Genomic DNA, 17,972 nt, shown 5'->3' on the forward strand with positions numbered 1-17,972 from the left:
TAGGTCACCGTGTCCTCTGGGGATGCGGAGAGGTTTTGAAGTTCCAAAGCTCTTCCTGCACCACATTCAGAGCCCATATGTTTCAGCAGTTCTGTTTACTCTTGCAGGGATCCGCCCAGATAGGTGGGGACAGCGGCAGGGTGAGTTGTGAGAGGTGGCCCAGAGCAATGGCGGTGACCACCACCACAGACAGTCCTCCTTCCACATCTCCCTCCCCTTTGCCAGAATTAGTTGGTCTGCGAATCTGTGTTTGCAGACCACAGTTCTCAGAACTGCAAATATTCTGTTCTTTTGATCTGCCACTGCTACTGTTCTGCTTCTAGCACTGGGCAGGTGGGGGCAGGGCGAGCTCTGGGAGGGTAGGTATGGGGCGGCTAGTCTCAGTGCCTAAGGCTTCTGCTCTCTGCCCGGCAGTGAGGGCTTAAACCACCTTTTCAGCCTCTTCCCTCAGTCTTTGCTCCGAGGTCTCTGCCATGAGCATCGGGTTCAGCCATGTTATATGCTGTCCCTCAGTCCTGCGGGCCATAAGCAGAGCCGTAGCAGTCTGATATCTTCCCTCTCCCCCAGCTGCGGTAGTTCTGGGATGCAGCGAGCTTGGTGCACTGAGCTAGGTCTGCGTCCTGAGCCCACGCGGCTCCGTCTCCACACTTCTTCCTTCCCTCCTCCCCTGCTCGCGCAATTTGCCCACCTTTAGGTGGATTCAGTAGAGAGCCTCTTCGTCTTGCCTGTCTGCTGTGCAGGGAGTCCTTTGTGGAGTTATAGGTGTTTAAATTGTTGTAAATTCCATGGGAGATTTCTAGAGGCTCACCTCATGCCGCCATTTTGATGACGTCTCTAGGGCTCATAATCTTTTCCTTCCAACCTCTATTCTTCTTCCAAACACATTGCTGGAATACCTCATGTGCTATGAGTTTCCCTGTTAAACCATACTACCTGCTAGTTCTCAATGAAAGCTTGTCATTTTTCTAAACTAGTGGTTTATGACCAAGGGGACACATCATAATCACCTGGGAGCTTTTATCATGCTGTTCCTGCTATCTGGAATACCCTCTGTTTTCCACTCCCTCTTCCTAATTCTCTACCTGGCTACTTCCTACCCATTTTTCAAGGCTTAACTCAAATGTCACTTCCTTTGTGAGGCCTTCCAGGATCTGCACAGGTGAAATGAATTGCTCTCTGATGCTTGTTGCTGTAGCATTTTTCATGTACTGCTACTATAATCATGTACCATTTTGAGTACTCCTCATTTATTTTATGGTGTTCTCCTGTGAAAAAGCAAGCTCCTTATGTTTCTTTGAATTCCAAGCCCTCAGCAGAGTTCCTGGCACTGTACTAAAGAAACATGTTAGAAAGAAGAGAAGGGAGGAGAAAAAAAAGGAAAAAGGTAAAGGTGGTGTGGCTCAGGCTGGCTCTGGAGCATAAGTGAAAGTATAAAAAGACATTTTGTCTTCTATATCTCAGCAAAAATACCATTGCATTCTATAGTTGGACCCTTGTAGTGGGCCTCATGGTACTGAATTTTAACTAATCTTAAAATATCGATTTGGCACAGGAAGAAAAGTGAGTAGGATAGAAGCTTTGCTTGTCTACAATGTTGAGTTTCTGCCCCAGAAACGTCTGGTAGTCTCTGATAACAGTACTGCAAGGGGTGCCTGTTATTACCCTGCTCTTTTCATGTTCTCTTGAGTACAGCAGTAGCAAAACTATGAGTTTTTTAGCACAGGGTGACAGAACTTCAGCAAGCAAGTTGAAGAGTGGTAATTTTACACAACTGCCTTTCTTAGAGGTCCTGGCAACAACTTCCTTTTCCTTAGTGTGAGCTGATGGCATAGTCACTTCCTATTTGGTCTCAACTGCCAGTTTTTTTCCTGTTTTTAACTGCCACCTTTGACTAGAACTGTTTTCTTGAGAAGCCTACAAATTAAAGAACAAGTGGTCAATTCAAGAAATGTTAAAAAGTTAATTCAGAGGGAAAAATATCACCCACATTGGTTATTTAGCATCATTTCGTGGTAACACATGAAAGGCTCTCCTGTAACTAAAAACAGCACATTGGAGAGCACAAAGAAGTTACCTGACTTCATTACAAAGAACCCAGTCTCCCAAAGAATCTGTCCTAAGAAACTCCCCAGTCTCTTCATGTCCTCCTATGGCAACAGAAAACAACCATTATAGGATGATTCGTGTAGCAAGCCGTGGATTTGTGACCACTGAAGTGACTGTGAGTCAGCACATGCAGGCTTCTGAGGGCTTTCACCTTGGGTCCAAGGCATCTGAAAATCAACAGTGCAATTCTGTGAGAGTTAGGCAGCCTGCAAAACTGAAACCAAGGAAGATATCTCAACATTCCATCTTTTGACTCCTACCTCTGAATGAAATTGTTCTGGCCACATTTACTTTTTTCAGTTCTGTAATCAGTTGGTGAAGGCAAGAAGTTATTAGCTCAATTCTTTTGGTCACTAAATGCAAATATTTCAAAGTGAGTAAGCATATGTGTAAAGAAATGTTATAAGCAGGAAACCACCTAAGCACCATCTGCTTCCGCCCACCTCCTCTGTTGCTCTACTCCTGTCAGTAGCTTCAGGAAGTACAGCTAGCAAGAAAATTTTGCTGTGCTTAATCTTAGATCCTAGTTTTGTTATAAATGATACTATGGTAGTGTATCGTGCAAGCCCCAAAGGGTGCAAGGTTACTCAGGGAAGCAATTACATAGGTTTAATGCTCCTTGACCAAGAATTGATTCAATAGGTTTTTCTCTTAGGATACTTTCCTGGAACAATAGCGAATATACAACATCTGCAAGAACTATTATATCATGGTTTCCAACTTGATACTCACAGAGAGTAGAGATTTGAGGTATCACATATGCTTCTATATAAAATAAAAGATAAAAGGGGCCCTTGAATGTTGGACTTCCAAATATCCGTAGAGAGTTCAGTAGCTTGAATCAAAATATTGATGGGGAGCTTCTAAAACTACACAAATAATTTGCTTTAGTTTTAAATATTCAGATAATTGAAAGAAATTCAGATAATTGTATCAATTTGCCCTTACATTTCATATATTTATATAGTTTATACATTTCAATGTGGTTTTTAGCCTCAAAATATGAAAGTACAAAATGTGAAACCCTGCCTTTAAATTTTGTGAAGTGGAATAAAAAGTAAAATTTATCTCATGAGGTATCACATTTGAAGGCTCCTATGTAATGCCTGGTACATTAGAACATGCTCCATGATTAAACTTTTTTTTTAAAACAAACCATTAAATTTTCTTAAAGTTATTTTCTCTTCAATATTATTTTTCATTAAGTAGTAGTCACTCTTTGGGGCAGATGATCTATGACTTAGTACAAAAGCAATATAAAAATACTCTTTCATTTCCAGTACCACCTCGATGTGGCCCAATATCTTGTGGGAATTTTTGGGGGGAGGTGGGGAAGCCACTACATTGAACTGAAATCTTCAGGGAACAGTGATTCCCAAGTTGGTTTCTTGGTTAGTAATCCCTAATGCAAAGAGTGTAGAGCATGGTTTTTCAAACCTTGGCACCATTGACAATTTGGGATGGGTAATCCTTTGTTGTGACAGCTGTCCTGTGCATGGGAGGATGCTTAGCACCCGTGGCCTCTACCCAGTACCAGTAACACCCTTTCCTCCCCATTTGTGACAACCAATAATGTTTCCAGAAGGCAAAATTGCCTCTGGTTGAGAACCATGGCCCTAATGCATTACTGTCTACATTGAGGTTTGTCTAGCCATTTCTGTCTACCTACATTTTAGCTCTGAACCAGTCCATTCAGTAAATATTTACAAACATGGGTAAAGTTAAATGTTTAATATTGACGGTATGACAAATGTTGGAAATTGAAATCACAGATTATAAATTTAAATTAAGTTTTGTTGGGTTCAAGGACACTGTCTAACTTGGAGTTCACTGACTTCAGTTAATCTGTATACAATCTTACTTTATTTATATGGTTATTAAGTATTCATAGCACTCAGGTCACATCAATTAAGCAGGTACAAAATCTGATTTGAGGCACTATGTTACATTTCATGGGGTTACCAAAGAGCATAATATGTGGTGTCTCTCCTCATGGAACTTTTTCCATCAAGCTATGGGAATACATTGTAATATAGTATTAGACTCTGGGATGACATTTTGAAGTAAAATATTCAAGTGTCCTTTTCTGGGGAGAGTGAAAAAAGCACACTTGAATTTCTTATTTTATTTCTATTAAGAAATATATATATATATATATATATATATATATATATATATATATATATATGAAAAAGCATAAGCAAACCACAAGGAACTCCACGTAAAAACTCAAGTGATCTCTATAAATAATAATAACAGATAGTTTATTTAATAGAAGTAGACCTAAATAAAGGTCAAAAAGTTTACTAAGATCTCAATAGCAGTGTTTCTAAGGAAACGTCTCAATTGTTCAGGTCTCAAAAGTTAGCATTTTAGACTACTACATCCTTACATAACTCTGGCCCAGAATGATGTCAGGGAAAGTCACTTCTTTAATGCTTAATTTACTTATCTATTAAAATTACACAACTTGCTCTTATGTAGTTGTGAAATTAAAGTAACTAGAAAGAATTTTGGAGACCAAAAAAAAAAAAAAAAAAGAATGGTGTCACATATAATAAAGTGAATGATTTAAAGGTTCAGCAAGAGCAGTACGTAGGAGTTTAACTGGGCATCAATAAAACACATAGTATACCCATAATGCATCCACCTAGCACTATGCCAATCTCAGTGAAGAATTCAAAGGAAATACATCTATTCATTTAACAAATCTCTATTGAGGGCTTACTATGTGCCACACACTCTCCTAGCCTCTGAGGATACAGCAATGAACAAAACAGACAAGAATTTTGCCCACTGACAGTTGCCATCCTACCTGAATAATTCTTATGTAAGAGAACATGGATCTCTGGCCTCTAGGACCTAATAATATTGTTGGGCAGACTAAACAAATGAAATAAGAACAAAACCACAATGTGACCGTGGCTTCTATCGACATGCAAAAGAAGTTTGAAAGGGGGTCTTAGAGCAAGGAGGGCGGCTCAATGGGGGTCAGATTTGAGATGAGCCTCAAATGATGGAGCTTGATTCAAACCCTTGGTACTCAAAGTGTGTTCTAAGAATCAGCAGTACTGGCATCACCTGTGAAATTGTTAGCAATGAAGAATCTTGTGCTCACTCTAGAGTTGCTAAATCAAAATCGGCACTTTCAAAAGAATCCCAGGGAATTTCTATGGACATTAAAGTTTAGGTGGCACTGCAGGTTTTTGGTCAGGCTGGCATTGTTGAGTGTGAGCTGGGTGAGTGGGAGCTAGAGATTGGATTGGGGCCTCTTTTCATGTTAGAAGTAATAAGGGCCTGGAATTGGGAAACCAGGAGTAAGGAAAACGCAATTATATCTTCCATCATCTGAATAGATAAGAAAATGTGGTGTATATACATGACCTGGAATATAATTCAGCCATAAAAACGATGGGAATCCTGCCATTTGCAACAACATGGATGGACCTTGAGGGCATTATGCTAAGTGAGATAAGTTAGATTGAGAAAGACAAATACAGTATGATCTCACTTATATGTGGAATCTAAAAAACCAAACTTACGGAAACAGAGAGTAGATTGGTAGTTGTGAGGGGCAGGGGATGGGGGAAATTGGTGAAGGTGATCAAAGGGCACAGACTTCCAGTTATAAATGAATATGTTCTGGGGACCTAATGTACAACATGGTAACTATAGATAACAATGTTGTTTTGTATACTTGAAAGTTGCTAACAGAGTAGATCTTAAAAGTTAGAGATACTTGGGTTTGAATTTCCAGCTCTACTTCTTAATTGTGCGGTATTTTGTGTCAAATTATTTCAGCTCACTGAGCCTTTTTCTTCATCTGTAAAATGGGGAGCATTTGACCTCCCTTGTAAAGCAATATGACCTCCCTTGTAAAGATTCAATTAGGTAACACTTTGTCCCTGGCACAAAGAAAATGGCACCCATGAATAATAATGATATTGACAATAGTATGCTATCTTTAAAAGATTCAAAAGGAACAACAAAAATACATTAATTGAGTGTCTATTGAGTGGCCCCAATACTGTGTTGTGTACAGACCTATAACAACCTGCAAGGTAGGGAACTTCATCCTCATTTTAAATTGGCACTCGGATATTACATTTTAAAAATGTAATTAACCCCTTGTGGGTCCCCAGAGGTCCCTTCATAATGAGATTCTTGAAATTGCTATTACCATTGTTAATGTTATTAGGGTACTCTCAAAAGACCTTGTCTCCCTCCTGGAATGGAACATGAAATGGGGTGGAGGCAAGGAGTTGCTGGAACCACTGCTGTGTATGCTGAGTTCAATAATATGCACTGTGACCGTACTGATGATCATCCTCATTAATTTTTCTGCAGATGTACCATCTGTTTTCCAACTTCCCTCTCTATTAAACGTGCAGAACTTGTAATAAACAGAAGCTCCAGTCTGGCCACCCCCCCACCAAAGGATAGCCCAAGAGGTAGGTGTAGCCTCAGATTCAGGTCACCTGAAGCATGTCTGGGGGCGAGAGATCCCGAAAGCATCAGAGTGGCTACGGATCTGCCAGGTGGCACGGCCCCAGGCTGGGGAGACCCCCACCGCAGGAATGGGCAGGAGTCCACCGACTCGGTGGCTCTCTGTGCCCCTCTGTGCCCCACTCTCGATCAGATTGGGAAGCCAAGAAGGACTTCCAACACTCTCCAAGTTTTAACTCAAACAGTCTACGAGGCTGCGTGTGCCCCAGCCTCGTATGCCTCCCTGCAACGTGGCCGCGTCTAGGACGCCCTCATAACCGCAGGTCACCCAAACTTTTCCATTATCTCTCCAGGCCGAGCCGTGTACCAGGTCCCCAGTCCCCGGGTTCTCCTCTCCGCGTGCGGGGAGAGTCTTGCCTTCTCAGGCTCCAGCAACCCCAGGCAAACCTCTTCACTCGGAACCTTAGCTCTCCTGACACCGCCCGACTGTGGGGCGGGGGCAGGGCCAACGGCGGAACCGCCCCCAACCGCCTCCCCCGCCAGGCGAGCGGGCGGGTTGCTGAGGCGCCTCCACCTCCTCTTCCTAAAGCGGCTAGGCGCAGACGAGCGGCATCACTCGAGCCCAGGTCCCAGCCACCGCCACATACAGCGCCCCACATTCAGGAGGAGGAGCAGCAGAGGAGGTGGCAGTAACAGCGGCCGACGGGCGCCAGAAAGGTAGACTGAGTCCCAGGGAGTAGCCCCGCGAACTGCCGACTTCTCAGCTGCGGGTTACGCGCCACTAGCCCAGTAACCCCACTTCTGTGTGTCCTTCCAGGCCCGGGTCGAAAAGCCTGGGAGGGCCGCCGAAATACCCCCGAAGAAAGAGCCAGTCCCAGCTCAAGGCACTACCGCCGCAGAAGCAGTGCGGAGCAGCAGTCGCCTTCATGGCCCACTCACCGGTGGCGGTCCAAGTGCCCGGGATGCAGGTGAGGAAGCCCAGGCCTGCCCCGCCGCCCATGTGACTACCCCAGAGCCCCGTGCGCACTCCTCACTGGGCACCGAGAGGCGGTCTCAGGGCTCCCCCGAAGGCAGGGCCGGGCGCTCTGGCCAGGTGACCTGGGAATTGGGCTCTAAGTGTTTCCTGGCGTTGAGGCTATGTACTACGTTGGGAAGGCGGGGAGGGATTGGGGCGCGCAACGAGGCGAGGATGGGGTGGGGGCATTATAAAAATAGGCCAGAGCGAGACACCTGCGCCTGCTGAGCGTGGTACCCTTGAGGATTGGAGGCGGGAAGACTTGGGAGAGATGGAGGTGTCCCGGAATTTGTGGGGTAAAACGCAAGTTGTGCCCCCTGCCAAACACAAGTTGGAGCGGAGCAAGACAAGGGGATGTCGGTGGCGGCGGCATTAAATCGGTCTCTTCCTGTGTGCGTAGAGCGAAGTGACTTCTTTTCCCCTTTTGGTGCTGCTTCTTAAGGGCGAAGTTATATCTCGCTACCCCACCTGGCCCAACCCATAGTGCAGCATGAGAAATGTTGGGTCCCATATCAGAATCGCCTAGGAGATGACTCTCCAGTCCCTTCCCCAGCCTTTCCCACAAAATGACTGTTGCATGTTGTTAAGGGAAGCTTTTTGTCCTGGATGAGGGACTGCTGCATGGGACCCAACTTCTTGCTGAAGATCTACCCAGTCCCCCTCCCCGTTATATTTTCATTTTATTAAAGAAGAAATAAGCTATTCTCATACTTTTTATGCTGTTATGGTTTTAAATAGGTGCATTTAAAGCCATCTACTAAATGTTACCCAAGTCTACTAACTTCTAAGCATTCACATTTTATTTTTTTCCTTTGCAAGATAGCCTAAACAACCCATTTATGAATAACTCAGAGACTAGAAACACTAAAGCGTCACTTCCTTATTATGTTCTAAAAATGTGAAAGCAAACTTTTCTCAAGTTCAGACAAAAATGTTTAGTAAATAGCTTATGTTTTAGTAGCAATCAAAGAGCTGTGGATGGGGGCCTCAATTTACTAATTGATGCATGGAATTCATTTTTTTAAAAAGCAATTGGTCACATTTTATGCATGATCACAAAAGAGTGATTTTTAAGATACTTCCCCCAAAAAGGACCATCTGTGCCTGACACATACCTAACCAAAGACTCTTGTGTATCCTAAGCACCAGGCCTTTTAACTGAATATCGTCTGTGTCGAGTCCCAGGAAGTTGGTGTGTATTTAATAAAAAATAAAAAATAAAAATAAACAGGGAGAAAAAAGATAATGAGAAATATTAGGGCTTTTAAAAAGGTTAATACACTCAAGCTTTACAAATTGACTCAAACTTTCTTCTCAGGCCACCCCCTTTCCTCCCTCTTTCCCCCATACACCCTGGCCCACACCCCATTCATTCGGTTCTGTCTTTGATTGTATCATGGGAATTAGAAGTTTGTAATACTAACTATGGTTTTGCTCTGTCTGAAGTGGAGGAAAGTGCGAAAAATTTCCCACTGTACCCTCCTTCCCATTATGTGGAGATGTACAGATGTAACGTTTGTCTCAGGGTTTCCAGGCTTTTCTCTCCATTGTGTACGTTAGCAGAGTGAGTGCCTGCCCTTCAAGTTGGTGATTCTGAAAAACTGTGAGCTAAAGAGAAAATAGTTTCTGGTCTTTATTTTATTTGTCTTGACTTTATTTGATTTATATAGTTTATAGTCTTTATTTGATTTATGTGATTTAGGAAATGCTTGCTGTTAAGTATTTCTTATTGCTCCCAGCTTTGTTGAATTATCTGAGTTCCTATCTCTTGAATTTTTAAATGTCAATTAAGGTGGTTTAGAATGTGAATCACATATTTTAAATGACAAACTCTGCCTTCCACTTTATGCCTTCCCAAAGTTGTGATTATTTTGTCCAACCTTAATTTGGAGGAGGCAGTCATCTCAATATTAGCGAAGAGACTTTTTCCATCTTAATGAAAATGGTAAATTCTTAACTTCTCATTTCCATTTTCTTTATAGATGTGGTTCTTAAGCATTTGGTGCAACACAAAACGTTTTCCACAGTTAAAATTGTACAGTACCCTAAAAATAAATTTGATGGCATGCAGTGTGACTCTTGAGCCTAGATTTCTTCTACTATTCTTTTGTTCAAAAATATTGCATTTGAGATGCAGAAATACATCATGACCTCGTGAAATTTTCCTAAAATTTTGTTAAAGAGTTAAGAGCACCTTTTAGACCTTTAGAGTAGTAAAAAAACTTGAGTTAGCCATGTGTTCTTGAAATTAATGTATAGTATTTCTACAAATCATGGTGAAGTGATTGACTGGCCTGTAACTTTTTAACAGTTTATTTTAGAGAATTATCAAGATTGATGGAAAAATTATTTTTCCAGAAATAAAAACAAAATTATCCAGTGTTTTTCTCCCTTCCCCTCCCCCCCAGGAAAGACATGAAGTAAAAGCTGAGCTACCTGTTCTATCACTTAAGACTTCCAGCATTCCTGACTTTCAAACAAAGAAATTTCTGTTGCCACTAGTTTAAAATAGAAAAGAAACTTGGAGTGATGAAAGAAAACCCAGGATTTGGTCCAGTTCAAACTCTTCCTTATGAATTAGTTATTCAAACTCACTGTTGATATTTCTTAATATCATGGTAATGAACATTTTTGCCATATTACACCAAATGTTGAGGATATGAATTTTTTTGTACTTAATCTGTGCTTACTTCTTTAGTGTATAACTAAAAGAATTTTCCATACCAGTAGCTAAACTCTCAAAAAAAATTTTAAAGCACAACTTTAAAAAAATTAACCAATAAACTTGTTCCTTTCCTCTCAAATATTTACTCTTTATTGATTTAAAACATGTTTTTTTCCTTTGACGTTTTCAGTTATAAATCACACTTGTTTAAGATATTTCCCCTTAGAACCACATTAGTATTTATGAAGACAAGTATTCTAAATTGGTTGTTAAATCTTTCATAAAATGTAGGTAGAAACATCAATGTTCAGTTAAATGTTGAATTAGAGTACTAAGTGTTATTATGTTATGCCTATTGTATATAATAATATTAAAATATAATAACATCTAAAAATATAATATTTTTTAAAATTCCTGATAAAGAATTTAAAAATTAGCCTTCATGTATCTTTTTTTTTAAATTAAATTTATTGAGGTGACAATTGTTAGTAAAATTACATAGATTTCAGGTGTACAATTCTGTATTACATCATCTATAAATCCCATTGTGTGTTCATCACCCAGAGTATCTTTAAATATGATAAACTCGGTACAATTTTTAAATGGTTATTATTTGACGTGTGAGATAGAAATTAAATTTAAAGATTAGTGATCACTTTATTGAAGACTTTTATCTAAGAGGTAGAAAACATTGCCTTGCATTGGTAAATTTAGTTACTGGGTTTTGGGAAGAATACAGAAGTATACTATGTGACCTCTGCTCTTCAAGAACTTAAAATGTTGGGATGTTAAGTCTAGCACATGAAATATCAAATATGCAATATCTGTGATACTTACTCTATAATATAATTTTTGACTGGAAGAGATGAAGGCTTACAAAAAGTAAACTGACCCTAGAGGATTGTTAGGAATAATTTTGGGAAGAGCATTTCCAAGCAGGGAAATATCCTGAGCAAAGGCATGGAGACGGGGAGAGTACATTCGCAAGTTGTGTGTGCACACACAATCTGAGAGTGGGATAAAATCACTTGGACTATGTGTGATACAGAATTCTTCTAGAGAAATAATAAGAGATAAGATTGAAAAACTAGATTGGGTTCAGATTATGGTGGTTTTTGAATGCTAGGAAGGATTTTGGCCTTTGGACTAAACATTTCTGAGTAAGGGAGACTCAATGAACAAAGTTAAATACAGGAAGGTAAATCTTAAGATCGGATGAATGGATGAACCGGAAGATGGAGAGATTTGAAGCAATTTGATCTACTGAGGCTATTCCAGTGGGACAGTCAAATAGGTGCAGATGCAATGGACCTTGCATTGACTGACTGCCTTCCATATGCCTAGTGCTGTGAAGATAAAAAATATAATTACCAGACTTAATAATTAGCTAGTTATAACTACAGATGGAGGAATCCAAGCGTTTGTGGTGTTGAATATGGGGAACTGGGAGGATTATGGTACATCCGAAAGAACTGGAAAGTCAGAGAGAAGAGCCAGATTTAGTAGGAAGTTAATGATTTCTGTTCTAGACTTGTGAGGTTTGAGGTAACAATGGGGCGACAAAGTGAAAATGTAGAGCAATATGTCTATTACCTTAATTGTGGTGATGAGTTCATAGGTGTATGTATATGCCCAAATTCATCAAATTGTATACATTAAATATGTACATTTTTTGTACATCAATATGTCTCAATAAAGCTGTTTTTTTAAAAAAAATTCCAGCAAATACTCGAAAATATAGATCTGGAGCTTCAATCAATCATCAGACATTTACTGAGCATTTACTACGTATATGCTAGTCTGTTTACTTGAAACTGAAGGATAGGAGCAACCAAGGAGGGAGAGGGTTGTAATACCAGAGAGAATATTTGGAAGTGAAGGCCCTCATGAGACAGGAAATACAGGTGAAGTCTTAGCTTGTAAGCAAAGTAACAGTGACTTTAAGATGCATGGGAGGATGAGAAAATTTGTCAGGATCCAGAGGGAGTTAACTGGGGGGAATTCTTTAATTCTCATCATGAAACCTAAATTGGAGAAGGAATTCACTTGGGTGCCAGAATCTAGTATGTGGAGTTCTTAACTCCCTTATACCTTCTGAAGGACTAATCAGCTTTTCAATTTGAGATAGAAGGAAGTGGAAAATATTGCATTGCATTGATGAACCAAACCATTGTCCGTGTTGGTGAGTGGTTGATACAGAGATGTTGAATATGCTAATGATGATGGTAGAAGACTGACTGGAACATAATAATCCAAGACAGTTGTTAGCTGGGAGAGTTGGAGGTAGTTGGAAGGTATGGGGCTATAGGAAGAGTAAACAGTAATTGAGCATGGTGAAACATTGCCTTGAACACTAATGAGGGTCCAGAAATGGCACTTGAAGACAAAGGTCCATCATGTACTTTCGTTGCTTGAGTCATAGAAAATGAGAAAATATAATTTAGCTGGTACTTAGGAACCATTGAATATTGTGATACTGTGGTTTTGTTTTTTTTTTTTTAATTCTGCCTTTCATTTATTCAGTGCCTGGAGCAAATCATCTACAAAACAGGGAAAAATGAAAGCTGCATTTCTTTTGTATCAATAAGATGTTATTAAGATGAATTAACTATCGTCTGTGGAATATATTTTGAGCTCCTTTATAAAAGGTGTTATGATATATATGGGCAGTTCATCCTGCAAAACAATGCTAGGCTAATCACATGAAAACACTGTCACTATCTCATCCCTCTCCTGCTTGATAATCCCCAGTTTTCTATTGAAACCCAGTCCCCCTACACACACACACACACACACACACACACACACACACACACACACACACACACACACACCAACCCCACTACCACCACCAGATCCAAAATTCTCTGCTCAGCTTTCCAGACTTTCTGTTATCTGGCTCCTCTCTACAGATCAAAACTTAGTTATCACTACTTTCCAACAAGAAATCCCTTTGGTTCTACTGTGCCAGTTACAATTCAGTAATCACTGACTGACCAAATCCTATCTGATTTTCAAGGTCTCCATGAACTTTCTGTGAATTGTTCCAGGCTACAGAAATCTCCCATTTCCAAGCACCTATTATATTGTCAGTAGCAGACAGCCTAGTCCTTGATTTATGTGCTACCTTAGATTTTTAAAAATTATATATGTTATACTTGTCTCCGAACGAGGTGGTAAATTTCTTGAAGGCAAGGACCACATATTTTACTTTTCCTTATACCATTGGGTATGAATTATATGTAAAAATGTTAGCTAATGAATGCAGCATAGATTAGACTTCTCTAACTTTTTTCCATTCTGTTTCTTTAAACATATTGTTAGTGCTTGAATTCTTGTAGATCATGAAGGCTAATTTATATGTTTGCAATGTGGACTCTTTGTAGTTGCTAAAATAATTTTATTGTATTATATGATATATGTCTAACAAAATAATACTTCTAACTTCTAATCAGCTGTCCACACACTGAAGCTCATTCCCTTGCCTTCCAAGGTCTTTGAGAGAATAAAGATCCTCATTGCTTTCCTAGTGACTAGAACTGCTTTCAGACAAATTTGTGTCTTTGTGAGAAATAACCTCTTGTCCCTTCCCTCTGTTTCCACCTCCCCCAAAACAGATAAATAAATAAAAGAAACTACTTCTCTGCCCCAGCTGTCACATTAGAAAGAGTCTGATAAATTTCACTCAGAGTAAGGTATTTTTGATTAATGGCTTAGTGTATGACCTCTCCTATGGATGTTCATATTTTACAGGGAATAAGGCCTTTAAAGAAAGAAAATCTAATAGTAGAATTTCAGACAGCTTGATAGTTTTTGACTGAGTTGTGTCTTTTGAAAGAGTGGTGGTTTTACTAATTTTATTTGTTGCTAAAAATGGAGTTAGGAGAACAAAGCTTAACATTATTATTAGGTTTGATGAAACAAACTCCTTTTCATTTCTCATCATTAAGTCCCAAAGAATTTCCACTACAGGGTCATATAAAACAATGTCTCTGGAGGAATGCTATGAGGTAACTCATTTTTAAAAGAACAAAAATCAGTAAAATATGCACAACTAAAATTTTAACTCTTAAGTACATCCCTCATTTGGCCATCTGCCCTTTTAGGTGCTATGTGGTAGGGACAACATCTTTGAAATAAATAATGCTTGGGGAAATCAAACATTGAAAAAAGATATTAACTAATTTCTCTCAACAATCCTATGAACTAGGAAAAGTTATCCAATAGGAAAGTGCCTTCAGATTTGGATTTAAAAACCAAATAGCTCATTGCTGGCCAACTCTACCCATCATCCTCTTTGTTGTCCCTCTCCTAAATCTCATATAATTGAGGTGGATCACCAGACTAGCAAATTCAAAGAAGCCAGGAAACCCAGTGCAGAGAAGATCGCATCTTTCTATTCCTGCATGTCTCTCTCCACCACCTCTCACCAGCATTTACCTCATTGGAGATAGAGCTACCCTCCCCCTCCCTCAGCCTTTTCTGGACTTATTCTAGCACTCCCTGAGAGTAGCCTTCTGGCATTTTATTTCCTTCTTTTATCATATGATCATAGATTTGAATGGTTCATGTCCTAAAATATGAGATTAAGCATTGGTATGGCATAGCTCTGGATATTCTAGCAAAATTAGAAAATTGTGGTTCATATTTCATGGGTACTAGAGTAAGTAAAATTGTAGACAGCTTAAGTGAAAGAGTTGAAACTATTCTAATTATCTTTTTTTCAATGTCCATTTTCTTCCTTTTTGGTCAAGTAACTTCAAAAATGTGCTGCTGAGAATATCCAAGGCATAGTTTTTGTCTTTTTCTTGTGAAAAAATGTTTACAGAAAAACTTTTCAACCCTTTCTTTGTGATCCTTGTAACAGAGATTATGTGTTGTGGGTGTTGTTTTTTTTTTCCTTCTGAGCCCCTTTTCACCTTTGTTTTTTTAAAAAAAAGTGGGGAAAAGAAATATGCAAAATCCTAATAATTGAAAATGCAAATGACTGAAAAAAGGATTCAAGTCCACCATCGTTGGGTTTTTCACTTTGTTTATACAGAACAATAGAGTATCTAGCTGAAAAATAACAGTTGCTTTGAATTATAGGAACAGCTTACCAGTATCAACTTAATGAAGTTTTACTGGATTTGAAATCCATACCACACTAGATGTGTTAGGGAATTTCTAAGCACACTAGTGAATTACTCTACCAGGTTTCAATAGTGCCTGGTAACACAATCCTAGGAATGAATTTTTGGCAGGTGGGGGAAATACTTCAAGGACATCTAGACACATCCAGATTTTTCTTTGAAAATGCATTTTTGAGTTGCTCTGTTAGTGCCTTTTTTATCCCCCTCCCCCCGCTTTCCATTAAACCATTGGCTTTGGGACATATCACTTTACAGTATGTTATATTAAGCTGGACCTTAACTGCTTGATGCAGTATAGTATAAATAACACAGCAGTGGGTGATGGGGAAGGGGTGGGCAACACAGATAATCAGGTGGGGCGTAAGTTGTTACTAATGCAAAAAAATTCTGGGGAGCTGAGCCAATAGAAACTATAGTCATAATTTCTTCCCAAAGCGTCTGCCTCATCATTATGGCTGCCCACTAGAGCTGGGAGAGTTTGTAGATTTCCTGGTCTCAATTTCCTGCTGCCTGCCTTAACTTTAAGCAGAAGCACAGAAGAAACCAATCAGCAAAGCATGCATACATGCTACTACGTATGGTGATAGAAAATAGAACTTTGACCTCTTGTGGTTAAGGAGGTTACAGTCAGTATGTCTGGCAGCCTCAGGGAAAGAAGCATATTTCAGATGTATGCTTTTTAAGTGCTACGACCCCATGGGGAAAAGATAGCAAACTCATTAATTAGGGTCCTGTTTGCTTCTCTAGTTTGAGTTCAAATTCTTTGTTTGAACTTAACTCTGAGCCTTCCTACATGCCTGTCAGTAAGTGATAATCTATTGGACTTTCCCAGGTTGGACACTGGTAATCCAGGTTTAGTGTTTTTACATGCTTAATCTTCATGAAACAACTAGGTGTTATTTAAGCTAGAAAATTATTTTGCAGCAAAGTTTGAAAGGCCTACTTTGTATAGGACATGGTGCTTGATGCCTTTCTTTGCGATACAAAAAGTATAAGGGTCCCTGACCTCAAGAAGTTTATACTGTAACTGGAGAGACTACACACTAATACGTTGAGAAATCTAAAATCATCGAGCAATACAGATGAATCCCAAAGGGGAGAGAAACTGCTATATAACATTCCAAGGAAGACTGGACTAAGGAAAGGAGCTATCATTTATGGAATGTCTTTCTGCTAGGCATTTGTGCTTTTGCCACTGCACTGCATTGCTTGTAGGCAGGGCAACCTTCAATGGTCTGGACCCTTAAAGGAGCATGGGAGACAGGCCGGAGAAAAGGACAAAGGAGCACACACAAGGTTCCTTCAAATTATAAAAGGCCTTAAATGCCAGACTGAGACAGTTCTTTTTAACACAGTCTACAAGAAGGAGTTTTTCAGCAAGAAAGTGAACTTGATGAAAGCAATGTTTTTTTCTTGTTTGTTTATTTTTGGAAGATTGAATTAGGCTTCCAACCCAACAGGCTGGATTGGAGAAGGGGAAGGCTAGATATAATAAGCAAATATTGTAATAACTCAGGCTTTAGTTGATAAGGATTTGATCTAGGGCAGTGATGGTCAAATTTGAGCATGCATCAGAACCACCTGAAGGTTTGTTAAAATACAGACAGCCAGGTCCAATCTCCAGAATTTCTGATTCAGTAGGTCCGCAGTGGGGTCTGTGAATTTGCATTTCTAATGAGTTTCCAACTGTTCTGCTGGTCTGGGGACCTCTCTGAGTACCACTCAAGGAAGACTAACAGACTTTGGTGACTAATTGGATATGGAAAGGAAAGAAACATAACCAGGAGAGTGAAGACTCAAAGGTATGGCTGAGTTTGAAAGAAAATTGGTTCATTTTTAGAAATGTTGAACTTTAAGTGCTGGCCACACATCCAAGCAGATGCAATTAGTAACAGGTGTCTACAGGCGTGAAGATGGAAATTGGAGGTCCTCTATGAAAATATGTTGATGAAATTGTGAGAAATTAAAATAACATGATTTCCAATTATCCTTCCAAGAGTCCAAACTCAACTTTGTGTTAAATTCTACAGCTTCCAAAATCTCAATCACCCATCATCACTTCTGTTTTCTGCGATCCAAGTAAGTTTGACAGCTTACTAAATGCTTTTATCTTCAAATGCAAACACTTTTATTGAGCACATGAAATCTGTTTGTGCTTATAGTTGTTAAAATGCAATTTGGCTAAAGTAGAATAAAATGCCAGTATTCTAAATGCCAGTAAGTGGCAATATTTCCCCCAAAGATAGACATTTTTAAGTTTTTCCCAATTTTGATAACATCTCACCAATTTTTATTTGTTAGAATCCCTTCCCCTCACCATGTTATTACCCACCCCACAAAAACTCTTGAACTTAATAATTCTGGGCTGCTATTATGTCAAACATACGCATTCACAGTCATGATTTTGGAAGCCAACTTGTGTTTACGTATATAAATTCCTGGAGGGGAGAGGAAGTTACTTTTGAATCTTTAAGGAAATATCAAACCATTTCCTAAATGGCTTTTCTGACTCCAGCTTATGCTCTCTAAAATATTCTTTATACTTGTCAGATTAATATATTACCATTTGCTAACAGATACCCTATAGGAGAGCTCAGAGCTTAGTTCA

At 39.6% G+C, this 17,972-nt stretch overlaps 1 protein-coding gene across 2 annotated transcripts in view; it reads left to right on the forward strand.

The window, feature by feature from the left end:
• The first annotated feature begins 7,087 nt into the window (after positions 1–7,087).
• Positions 7,088–17,972, forward strand: part of STK26 (serine/threonine kinase 26) — a 64,135-nt gene continuing 53,250 nt past the window's right edge. The window contains exons 1-2 of one of the 2 annotated variants that reach the window (XM_019719511.2): positions 7,088–7,269; positions 7,370–7,520. In XM_019719511.2, the coding sequence (XP_019575070.1) occupies positions 7,479–7,520 (42 nt within the window). In that variant the 5' untranslated portion in view covers positions 7,088–7,269; positions 7,370–7,478. The remainder of the gene's footprint in view (positions 7,270–7,369; positions 7,521–17,972) is intronic. The other variant, XM_019719512.2, reaches the window with a different exon arrangement.

Source organism: Rhinolophus sinicus, chromosome X (assembly GCF_036562045.2).
Source record: "Rhinolophus sinicus isolate RSC01 chromosome X, ASM3656204v1, whole genome shotgun sequence".
Lineage (NCBI taxonomy): Eukaryota > Metazoa > Chordata > Mammalia > Chiroptera > Rhinolophidae > Rhinolophus > Rhinolophus sinicus.